Source organism: Tetrao urogallus (genome assembly GCF_951394365.1).
Source record: "Tetrao urogallus genome assembly, chromosome: 1".
Taxonomy (NCBI): domain Eukaryota; kingdom Metazoa; phylum Chordata; class Aves; order Galliformes; family Phasianidae; genus Tetrao; species Tetrao urogallus.
Window position 1 is genome coordinate 144,303,020 of NC_136813.1, and position 12,609 is coordinate 144,315,628.

Here is a 12,609-nt window from a genome sequence, read left to right on the forward strand (position 1 = left end):
CTCAGCATTTCAAAGAAGTCAGAACTGACTTTCTTTTTTCTTCCAGAGTCAAACTGAGGACATTCCGGGCAATAAGATGGACTTGTCTGTAGGTATGTATAATTTAATTTAATTGAAATATGAGACCACGTGTAGTATTTTCATGTAGATGATACGCTTACCTTTGGAAAGGTTTGATCCTTACTTTTTAGCACTCCCCATGACAGAGGGACATGGTGATAGATGCCATCTGATATCTTCGCTGCAAGCTTTGAATACTTACACAGCCAGTGCTAGAATGCAACGTTGGGGTGTATACCTGTACAGAACACAACTGTAACCTGGGGAAGGGGCATCCTAAGAGACTGTACTGATTTGTGCAGTTCATGTTCATTGTCAATGTCAAGAAAGTGAGGGTCTTTCTTTCCTGTTGCTCTTGACAGTAGGACATTCCAATTAGCTTAGGTCCCTGGAGGTGATGCAAGTTAAGACTATCTGTGGTGATTTCTTCAGTTGCTTGCCTCAGGTTATTGTGAATTATTTGCTCAGTAGAACCAGATTTTTCCCTATAGATAACCTCACCGCAAATCCTGCACTGCTTAAGTGGAGTGGAGCAAGGGGAAAGCATGAACCTAAATGAGAAGTTGAATTTGACCACTTGGATTAACTGTATTACCTAATCCTATTTAATCACCTTGGAATTTGCCACAACTTTTTTCTTTGGCAGACTGTCTGCAAAGTAAACTGTCAGAATTTTTTTGTTCTCAAAATCAAGTTTGGTTTTGCATTTTGTTTTTTTTCAGATTGTTTCTGAATAGTCGCTGACATTGTATTGTGGTAGAAATACCACACGTTTCTGAACTCTTCTGCCATTTGAGCTGTTTCCCTGCAAGATCCTTAGAGCATATATTAAAAGAAATGATCCAATTTTAGAGTTTCTTTTTTTTCTTTTTTATTGAGTCCTTTGGAGACTCAGTAAAGATAAAAACATAAACAGCACAGTCTTAGGTACTTAGAAACAGGAAGAAGGTCTCCTTCCTGTGTTCAGTCTACGGAATCTACAGAAGCAGGAAGGTTGCCTTATGTCCTTGCTTGCAAAGACAAACCTCGTCCAGTTAAAGTCAAATGAGTGAAGTAGTTTAATTTTTGTATATGTGGATAAGTGGCAATGGGAAGGCATCTGGACTGATGCTGACCCTCTTTGCACCAGAGCTGTCAACAGCATCGGCCACAGTTGTAGGCATCGCATCTTGTAATGGAATTGGGATTTTTCTCAACCAGAAAAGATTGATCGTTTGGATCATGCTTTAATCTTCATTGGTAGTGAAGTTGTAGATTTGCAGTACTCAAGGCGTACGTTTGATCAGCTCCAGTTTTAGTATTTTAATGCAATCTGAAGATTTTCAGTATCTCTTGGCTTAAAAAATACTGCTTTCTTAAAAGAGATGTTTTTCTGCTGCATCGCACCTTATAGAAGATGAAAGGAAAGTTCCTTTTTCCACAAATTCTTTCTTCCTGTTAACAATTAAGGACTCCTTATCTTTTTATAGTAATATATAGTTATGGAGAAAATAGCAGAACTTTTTTTCTATCCTCTTTGGCCTCTGCATTCAGGCTCTGCTTGTGTCACATTTCTCTAAGTAGCCTGACTTACGCTGATTATAGTTCTTTTTATTCCTTGTCTCCAAATTAATTTGGATCCTTGAAACTTTCTGCTCTCGGGGATCTTAAAGCTATCAGACCTTGTGAGGAAGAGCGTTAGACGCTCAGAATATTCTGTGAGAATGCTGCAGAAAGGTTGCATTATCTTGATGTGTTGCACATCTATTCTTTAACTTGTCCGTAAATGGCAACGTCTTTGATCCTAGATACATGTGTTCGTTATAGTTTGTATTCTATTTCAAAGAATAAGAATGTAACTGAGACTTTTCTACAGCTTTTGTGTTACTTTATTCTCTGCTTGGAAGTTCTGATCTTTTTTGCTTATGTTGCTTGTGAACAGTATAAGCTTTTTGCTCAGCCTATTATTACTATCTAAACATCAAAGGCTGGACTTTGTTACCAGGTAGTCTTGTTCTTCAACTGGATTTTGGTCATGTTTACAACATGCCAAGCTTTAGTAGCCAGATAGCTCCAGCTCACTATTTTCCCAGTTTGTGGATAAATATGCATTGAACTCCATTAAATCTGTGCTTGGAGACCACGTGTATCAAAGAAAACGTAGGCTTTTGTATGCACAGAGTAACTTGGCTCTGATCATCACACCTCTTAAAATAGGTCCAGTTGTCATAGTAATTGCCATAGTAATTCTTACTATGTGGGTCTCAGTCTTGTTTGAAAAATATGTTGCTTTGGTTGCAAGGTACTGTACTGTCCAAGAGAGAAAAGAAATGGATCAGTAGAAAGCCTGAGGCAGATTTACTTGCCTGTTTGTTTGTTATCAGATCTCTTCAACAGGTAGCTTGTTGAACTTTGGAAATAGGAAATAGGATGCAGCTTTTATCTACTGACAAAAGTCCTGAGATGTGAAGTTTGGTACTACAGTAAGTAGCTTGTCAGGACCACTTAGTATTTTAACATCTCATTCTGTTTGACAGCCACTTCTGTCTTCTTTCTTTAGTATATTAGAAGCAACCTCTGTAGATCATGGAATTCTCAACTCATCAGTAAAAACTGGGAAATTCATTTCCATTACTCTTGATTCAAATTCAGTTCATACTGTATACAACTGTAGATACGTAACAAAGCTGTAACCAGAGTGTAACAATTCAATATGGTTGCTGAGTAGTCATGGATATTGTGACTTAATGGCAAAAATAGAAAACCAGTATCTTTCTGATGTTTTAGTTTTTGTGGTCAATTAGAAAACATATTGCAAACGTTTTTTTTTTCAGTATTACTTTTGCCACACTGGTTGTACTTTTTTTTTTTACCATATTGATACTTGTATGTATATACTTATGGATTTTTTTTTTCCTTAACACTGAGTGCATGTGGTGAGAAAGGTATTCTTAATACCTTCTTTTCTTCATCAGGCATGGAAATTGATCTTTCAAGCTCTTGTTTCATCTTCTGGTTCTCACAGTGTCTCTTAGAGCTATTAGCAGTGAGGAGAAAAAAATCTGCTGAAGTGTCTTCTTTTACAAAGATGATAAAACATTTAACCTGTTCGACAGTTCTTTATGTAGATGGTATTTGCTTGTGCCTAAGTGTTCTTGCTAATTGCAGAGGTGATAGGTCACTGTTCTTGTGATAAATGATGTTGAAGTCATCTGAGAAGATGAAGCTGGATCAACTCTCAAGGCTGTACTGAAAACAAAAACCCATGTAATTAGTGGTTGATTTCATAGGTCCTTGGCAGTAGGAGACCTATAAATATTAACAGTGTGCAATAGGACATTAACAAGAGATACTGCCTTTGAGAATCTTTTTTGAGAAGGTAAGTATTTCCAGGATTTTACAATCATTAGTTGTCTGCTGTGTATAATAAAGACTTCAGCGTTTGTCAGTGGTAGGATAACGTATCCATCACCAAGTTCCTTTATTAAAGTCAGAAGTTTTGGCTAAATATGGTGACAGGCTTTTTGAACTATTCTTGTAAAGGCCATCTGTTCTACTAAACACAATTATTTAAAACCGAAAATACAAATAAAGCTTGGTTCTACCACTTTGCTTATATTTTGAAAGTAATATGTTTTCCATTTACTTCAGCATAACACTGCTCATCTGATCCAAGTGCCAAGTATGACAGAAAGAATTGTTCTTTGACCGCGTTGCATGTAAGGCAGCAACTTCCTTTGGTCAGGACTTGGCTGATGATATGCTTGTAAAGAAAGATGTCTTGTCCACTGCGAGTGGTAGTTTCCTCATCTGTTATTAAAATCTCTTTCTCATGCTTCACTGCATTACTCAGTAAACAATGTCAGGAGACTTGAAGTTGTTCAAAAAGTGTCTCTTCCAGGTTGTATAATTGCTAGAGGCTGAGAGAGATTGATTACTTGGTGCAGGGAAGTTATGGTAGACCAGTAGATTGTTGTTGTTCAAGGATTAAGTTCACATTACTGCAGGAGAATGTTGACCAAATTATTCCCTGCATTGGTTTGTTCAGTCTTAAAAATAAAACTTCCTCCTTTATTTTTTCAGCATCCTTTGGTGAGAACTGTTTGCTGTACTAAATTAGAAGATAGATCTGATTTATACAAGATGTAAATAAGACAAATCTGATCTTACAGACTTTTTCTTTGGCTGTGAACCTGATGTTATGCAAGGCATTGGATATGATTGGCACTAATTATGCTTTCTTTGTTCTTTTCTGCAGGTGGTCTCCCAGATAAGAAGTTTGAGGTAGATAAACGAGCCATGAATCTCGGGGATTTTAATGACATAATGAGAAAGGATCGATCTGGGTTCCGTCCACCTAATTCCAAAGACATGGGAACCACAGATAGTGGGCCTTATTTTGAGAAGGTGAGAGAAATATCTTTAGATAAATTAAAATCAGTATTTGAGGTAATAGTTTTAATCCTACTCCTCTGGAAGCGCTAAAGATCCGGTCACCATGGATGAACTCAACAATAAAAGGTGTGAGGGAGTTATGTTTGTAGAATGGATGTGTTTATAAAACAGAGGAGTCAGGTATGTACAAACAAGCTAAATTATCTAGGTAGAAAAATGCTTTTTATTTTAGAATAGACTTCTTTTTTTAAATGATCAGGAAGGAATTCTTTTGTTTTTCTTGGAAGGGTAAATTACTGGTAGTAATGAAATTCATTACAGGTTTCATCACAGTGATTCTTTTGGTTACTGACTACAGTCATCTACTGTAAAAAGATTGGTTTTAGATCTAAGTAAACATAAGTAATCACAGTCTTCCACGTTTTTTTCTGCTTTGATATCTGTGATGCATTGGAAACACCCCTTCTAAATTCTGCAAGCCTTTTTTCTGTATGTCTGTGTGCTGTGAGCTTCTGTATGACATCTGTTTCTCTGTGACATCTGTTGTATGTTACATTAGCGTTTCTTTCATATTCTTGCCCGTTTTAAGTAGAAGCTTTCACTGTTACCAAATACTAATTGTTTCACATTATGAATTGGAGATTGTCCAATAGATTCAGAATGTTTGTTGTTGTGTTTTTTTAAATATATTTTATTATATGTAAAGTGGGAAAAAATATGTAAAAATTCTGTAGGTGTGTTCATGTCTGAGGTTTTTTTTTTTAAAAAAAAAAAAAAAACTCCTCCATTTTGGTATAACAGGCCAAAAGCAGTTTTGTCAACTCCCTCTGGTGGCCCATGTAATAAATACCACTAGCAAACCTTAGGCTTTCCAAACAGTTTATGTTCATAGGTATATGCTGATATTGGGAGTTAACTGAAGATGTGTTTGTTTCCGTAGTGGTAGCAGCCACTGTCAGAAATGAACTTTATTAGTGCAACAGACATCTCAAAATGTTTTTCTTAGAAGAAAACTTCTAGGGATTTATTGATCATCTCCTTGGACCAGAATTGTGATTGTTAAGTGGTCGTTTGAGTCTGAACTTTTGTCCATGTAATTGCTATTACAAATTAACTTTGCTTCTTCCTAGTCACTCACCGTCCCTCTTTTTCTCCTCTTGCATTCTGTTGCTTCACTAACCAACTCCTGCTGTTGGCTTCAGCTGACTTTGCCTTTCTCCAATCAAGATGGGTGCCTTGGGGATGAGGCTCCCTGCTCTCCCTTCTCCCCTTCTCCCAGCTACAAGCTGTCTCCCTCTGGTTCCACACTATCCAACGTCGGCCTTGGAGCAATCGGCTCAGGGCTCAGTCCCCAAAACTACGCTGCTAGACAAGTAAGCAGGCCACCTTATAAGATGCGTTGTTAATATGGCTGCAACCTGGGCTTAATCCTGGTTAGTTGGTTGCTTGCACTTGTTTTCCTACCAAATAAACAAATAACAAATTTAAGTTATATCAAACCACCCACTTTGGTTCCTGTCATCAAAATGTATTCTTTCTGGTTTTGTTGGCCTCTTACTTACTGAATCACAGTGCAGCAGCAGACAGATTTATTTTTCAGAAGTCGTGAAGTTAGTGAAGAACCTTGTGTTGATGTTTTAAAATCTATTTAGAGGCTGTTGATTTGCCCCACCAGCCTCCCGCACTGAATTTTTCCAGACTGCCCAATAACCTCATGTGTAGAAATTTTCTTTTAAAATGTTGCAGTCCTTTTGCATAGTGCCTGTTCTTCCTCCCTTCCCTGCAGAGCGTAGAAAGGACTGATTTTAGCAGCGTTTAAAAATGATTGAAGTAGCAGTGGTTTTGTTCTGTGCGTGGAGAAATGGCAGGGAAGAAATGGAGTGGTTGATTATAGTTGGGACAATTCCTTGATACTGTGTTTTGCATTGTACAAGGAGAAAACATTGCAGGAATGCTAGGAAATTAAAGAATAGAACTGAGTATTACAACTGGACTAGCTTATATAGTCATGTGCCTGACATGATGGTGTTTCTGTGTGTTGTCTCTCTGTTTCTATGTGATGCAGTGTTGAACATCAGATTAAATCCAGAATTTGTAGACATGTTCTCAAATTCAGTGTCTGGAACTCCACTGAGCTTTAGAGAAAGCTGGAAGTGTAGCAGCAGCTCCAAGCTTCTCAAAAAATTTGATACGCAGTTGATCCCAGTGAGTTTTTTCCAGAATACAGGCTTCTCTGTCTCTTGGGATTTTTTTTCTTTTTTGTCTATCCTCCTGCTGCACGCTCAGTATGGCATGCTGAGCTGCTTCTGAAAGAGGAGATGTATAGAGAAGATGCAGTGCAGGTGAATGAGGCGATCCACAGTGTACCAGTACAGAATTAGAATGAGAGACTTGTGTTTTAGCAAAAGGATAGTGGAGAATGCACAGCATTCCAGCTGAAGGGGGGCAAAACTTATGAAATTCTGGCATACAGGAGAAGGAAGGGTTTTGGAGAAGACCTCCAAGACTTCAGATTTGAAGAAAGATGAACTTACATTAGATACAGTGATGTTGGTATGGAGAGAGAACAGAACGATGGCTGAGGGTTTAAAAAGTACTGTTTAGAAGCCATAGTGTATGACAGAAGCAGGTATGGATCAAGGGATTCTTGTATACAGTGGAGAAGGGGAGTTGCTGAAGGTCTTGGAGAAGAAAGGACAGGATCATGGCATGTAAGGACCTTTTAGAGTACAGGAGAGAAGTGTGTTGGCTTCTGTTTTCAGAAGCAACAGCGCACAGCTGCACATGTAGGAGACTGTCCATAACATCTCCTGTGGCTTTTTGTTGAAAGATGTTAGAAAAAGTGCTCGGAGTCTGAAATAAAGGAACATAATCACAAGTTCTCTTGGTCTTTCTGTACAGTAGGATTTACTGCTACAGAAGTTCCTTTAAAAAGACGAAACTGTTCTCATTAAAAAAATCTAAAGAAACAGCAAGTGTTCTTTCTACTTGAGGAAAAAAATCACTAGGAGAGGTTTTTTTTTTCTTATTTGAGAGTTTACCTACTCTTCACCTTATTCTTTAATAAGAGGGAAAAATAGGAAAACAAAAAACTCAATCCAGAATGCTGAATATTTCACATCACAAGGAAATTTTTCATGACAATGCTGAGTTTTGATTTGTTAGCGGAAAGCCCGCAGCGAAAGTAACAGACTTGAGTGATGACAGCCTAGTGTGATAAAATACCTCACTTTTCTGAAACAGTGGCCAAAAATTCTCACTGACAGTCTTCCCATACTTTTAAGCTAGTGGAATGTTTTTTGAGCTTGTTCTTTGTACTTGATTTCTGTTTCCTAACATGTTACATGCGAAATACAAAACACAAACTTAGTCATGTGATTTGAAACACATGAACATGACTCTTCAATGTAGAAGAGAAAGAGCCTGCATCTTGAAAATGTAGTACGGCGGTCTTCATGCAGGTGCAGCACTACTGATTTAGGGCAGACATTTCAGTAGTTCAAACAATACTCTGTTGAAGTCAGTACTTGCCTCATTATTTATAAATAGCTAGTAGCATAGATACCCATTATTCTGAAGAATTCTTCTCACTACTGCTTTAATTTTATAGGGTGGCAATCATGGTTTGTTTGGAAACAGCACAGCACAATCGAGGGGCATGCACACACCAGTGCAGCCACTAAATCCTTCCCCCAATATCCGGGCGCAAGTGCCTCCCCAATTTCTTTCTCCCCAGGTAAGGAATTTAAAGTAACTGATTACTTGTAAAGAAAAGAAAAAAGAAAGCAAAGGAAGGAGCTACAGCCTTCAGTGCACATCATTGAGATTGTCATAGTCTTGATGTTAAGAAACAGAAAACGTAGATAAAAGTTTTAACCACTTTCAACTGTGAATTTTATATTCATTGAGGGATGAAATTCTGCAGAAGAATTAGCCTTCTGTCATTTCAAGGCAGTGGGTTGTAAGCGCTCTCTACCAGTATTTTAAAACTCAGGGTGAATTCAGAAATCCTGTGTCTTACATAGAGTTTTGGGAAGTATTCAAAAGTCAGACTCAAGAGAAAGAATAAGAAGTTCTCTGAAGTGTGACAAACTGCTTAATTTTTTTCAAGCAGGTTTGTCTCAAGCTTTGTGTTTCAGTTACATTGCAGAACTCTTATTGAAGACTTGAGGCTCTCGAACCGCACAAGTTTAGCTTTTCTTTTTGCACTTGGTGAATACTTTTGGAGACTATCTTGAGTACCTGTGTAACTCAAATATGCAGGGAGAAATAGGGGGATTCTTCTCCACCAACTCCTGTCTTTTACTATAGCTTATTCAGCATACACAGAAATTAACTCTTTCTGTGAGGCACTGTTTCTTTGCTACAGTGACTGCCTGAATGCCTTTCTTTTTCCTTGTCAAGCAGTACGTTTTTAATGTGATGATGCAGTACTGTGATTACTGGTTAGCTGCGTACGTATCAGGATTTTACTGTAGTCTCTAGTAACTAATTGGTTGGGGGAGGAACCTTTGTGTGTGTGTGTGTGTGTGTGTGTGTCTGCATCTACACATGTAATATTGTATATTGTCAATCGAGTGAGATTCACTCTGCTCAAGGCATAGACTGTGCATGTTTAAATGTCATGTGTTAAGAAATCTGTAATGTCTTTCTCCAAACACCATTTAAAATTGGTGTCCTATCTATTCTTCTATACAGATACTTCCATTTCATTGTCTTATCCTGTAGCAGTGTATTTCTTGAGGATATCTAATTGGTTTCCATGCAGGTTTCGGCCTCCATGCTCAAACAGTTCCCCAACAGTGGCTTGAATCCAGGTCTTTTCAATGTGGGGCCCCAGCTTTCTCCGCAACAGATTGCCATGCTGAGCCAGCTTCCACAGATTCCCCAGTTTCAATTGGTAAGTAGCTAATTATCTTGTGAAACAGATTGTTTGCAAATTGTCTGCTGAGTTTTCTTTTTACATTGGTTCTGATTCTGTTTTGTTCTACTGATGCTGTGATTTTTTTTTGTACAAGTATTTCCTGCTCGTTGTATGTGAAAATACAGCCCTCTTAGAGGCCAGTTGTCATGGGTTGGTAATGATTCTGAGCCATGTCTTTGTATATTGAAAGCAGTTGGCTGATTTTTTTATGAAATTTTCTTCAGACTTGTAGTCTCAGTGGCAGCAATAAAGGGAGTACTGCCGATGCTCTTGCATGATGTAAAGATAGAAACAGTTAAAAGAGATAATATTTTTGTAAAGCTTTTGTTGTTAATTTTATTTCATTGTGAGGGATGAGGAATGATTTGCCTCTGCCTGAGTTCTGAGTAAAGCGTTGGCTGGTGGTCAGCTCCTGGCTGTTAGATTTCCCTTCAAGTGCTTTGAATTTTCACCCTTCCCACCCCCACTTGTCTTGCAGGCGTGTCAGCTCCTCCTTCAGCAGCAGCAGCAGCAGCAGCTGTTACAGAGCCAGAGGAAGTTATCTCAAGCTGTGCGACAGCAGCAGGAGCAACAGGTGGGGCACTGTTTCTGTCAGTCATGTGGAAGCATGAAGTGTACTAACACTGTACGTGTCAGAGATCACAGGCCTTTGAATCTTTTTCAGATTGTTTCTTCAGTACCATCCCTGTTTTTGTATATTTTTGCAGATTGCTCGTATGGTGAGTGCCCTCCAGCAGCAGCAGCAGAGGCAGCCTGGCATGAAGCATTCACCATCCCACCCTGTTGGGCCTAAGCCACATATAGACAGCATGGTACCCAATCCTTTGAATGTGGGTCTTTCAGATTTACAGAGCAAAGGACAAATACCTGGATACGGTTCAGGTAAGTGCTCCCATGGAATGAGTAATTTATATGTAATCACTAGAGCAAAGGTTACAAGAAATGTGAGCTCTTGATAAAACTGCATAATTTTTACTACAAACAGCATGTCACAGTGTACGTTAAGTGGCATGCCGACTTAACAGGCTTATTGTAATGTTACTTTTCAAACATTCCATTTGTTAATGCTTGAATTCTACCTTATTTATATTGCAGGGCCTCCACATTTGAGGACGTTTAAACAAAAAAGCAGCAAATGATAATGGCTTGTTGGTTTTGTTTCACAGGCTTTGGCTCAAGCAGCATGGATTATGGCATGGTGGGAGGGAAAGAAGCTGGAACAGAATCCCGCTTTAAACAGTGGACTATGATGGAAGGGCTGCCCTCTGTGGCTTCACAAGATGCCAATATGCACAAAAATGGTGAGAGAGGATTGGCTCTATTGGGAGTGCTCTTACGGTATCATCTCACCAGAGGTGAAATAGCTCAGGTGTAACTGCTTCCAGCTAGTTAACATCTGACCTCATTACTGTGCATCTTAACTATTTCTGGTTTTAGCATTCCATATTCTCATAAAGACTCCTACCTTTCCAGTGTGTAAACATGTCTTTTTAATGCTTCAGGTGCAATAGTGCCCCCTGGAAAGGCTCGCGGAGGATCGCCCTACAACCAGTTTGACATAATTCAGGGCGACCCGCTGGGTGGCCATGCAGGCCCTGCTGGTGATAGTTGGTTACCTGCCAAATCTCCGCCGACGAGCAAGATCGGAAGCAAATCCAGCAACGCCAGCTGGCCTCCAGGTATTACATGAGGGCAGGGATTACGTCCCACCTTTATAGTAAATGTGCTGGGATCTTTCCTCAGTAACCACTGTAAGGAAAGTACTTGGTTGGCTTATCACATTTTTTTAAAATGTCCTGCGTATTAAAACATAAATGTTGAATTTCCAGTTAAAAAGATGTCTGAGCTAAATATGGATTATCTGATAAATATGAGCTAACTGATGAGTTGCCTGATTAGTATTTTGTTTTCATGAGTTGAACCCTCGCAGTTCCGTGACTTTACACTTAAGGAAATTTTCATCTAACGTTTGTCCATAAAATGCATAATACCAGCTCCTTCCTTTTATATTCATTCCTTACTTGTGTTTTATTAGACTGACACAGGATTTAAGAATTCTAATAGTAGTATGGAATCAGAACGCAGAAGATACAAAAACTGCTTCCTTGTGGTGATGGGAAAAGGATTTTCCTCTCCTGGCTTTTTTATTCGACAGTACACAAACTTTCCCTTTCAGAAGTTAGTTATAAATATGATCCGCAGTGGAGCACAAGGCTTCTTTTGCCAGCAGTATTGGTGTAAAATGTATATGCTGTGCTATTTGCTGTGATTCATTTTTTGTTGTGTTTGGTTATGTTGTGTAAAGGATAGAAGGGTGATAGCGTATTTCAGTACTTTTCAGCAATCTTTTGGATTGAGCAGAAGTTTCGTTGATTTACAGGCACTGGCGTATTCTTTAAGTCTTGTAGAGTTTCATTGGCAGAATTTTTTTGCCCACTAGAAAACTCAAGAATATCTAAGAAAAGTGTGTATGTATTTAAACACATAATTATCTACATAAAAGAGTTGTTAAACCCGAAGTGGTGCCCCTGTTATATGGATCAATCACCAGTATTGTTCAGCAAGTAGCAGGATGCACTGATTTTTTTCTATGCCTGGAGAAGTCTTAAATTCCAAGTAAACATTCCTTGCTGCTAATCCTTTGCTGTGTACCTACTGGAGCACAAAGAAGTAAAGGTACAGGTACATCTCGTGGTGAACAGTAGTACAGGCCTTGCATTAAAAAGCCTAGAAATCTGTGCTACTGATACAAAACAGCTAGAAGATTACAAAAAGTACGTAGAGCTTTTAATGTGAGAAACTTTCAGTGTCTAACTGGTAAGAAAATGTTTTTTGATGAGGTGACGCAGTTAAAGAATTAGCTACCTCAACAGTGTCTGCACATGTACAACTTTTCAGACCACTGACTGCTTTCTGTAGAAGTGTATTTACATTACATTGCTGTCAGCCTGACTGTTCATTGGGGGTTTCTTGAACTGGAATTAATGTTCATCATGTCAGGAATCCCCAAGGCTTAATTCTTTTCAGGACCTGTCTCCAAGGCTCATTGGTTACTTAAAAAAAAACCACAAGTTGAGAAGGTTTCCATATAAACCATCTGAGAAACACAGTACTGCTTGGGATACTGGAAGAGGGATGTGAGTATCCACTCTGCTGTGTTCCAAGGTTTTGAAGCAACTGTTGGCTCTGACAAGATTATTAGAACCAGAATTCTGTTACAGAAGCAAGGCGCTGAATAGCTGTTCTTTGTC

General features: G+C 38.7%; 1 protein-coding gene across 1 annotated transcript in view; it reads left to right on the top strand.

Annotated features, from left to right (window-relative positions):
- TNRC6B (trinucleotide repeat containing adaptor 6B) overlaps positions 1 to 12,609 on the top strand; it is a gene marked incomplete at its 3' end in the record, with an annotated part of 111,011 nt that overhangs the window by 88,631 nt on the left and 9,771 nt on the right. The window contains exons 11-19 of the mRNA XM_079534875.1: positions 47 to 92; positions 4,298 to 4,446; positions 5,637 to 5,807; positions 8,045 to 8,170; positions 9,203 to 9,334; positions 9,837 to 9,932; positions 10,066 to 10,240; positions 10,525 to 10,659; positions 10,861 to 11,037. Of these exons, the coding sequence (XP_079391001.1) occupies positions 47 to 92; positions 4,298 to 4,446; positions 5,637 to 5,807; positions 8,045 to 8,170; positions 9,203 to 9,334; positions 9,837 to 9,932; positions 10,066 to 10,240; positions 10,525 to 10,659; positions 10,861 to 11,037 (1,207 nt within the window). The remainder of the gene's footprint in view (positions 1 to 46; positions 93 to 4,297; positions 4,447 to 5,636; positions 5,808 to 8,044; positions 8,171 to 9,202; positions 9,335 to 9,836; positions 9,933 to 10,065; positions 10,241 to 10,524; positions 10,660 to 10,860; positions 11,038 to 12,609) is intronic.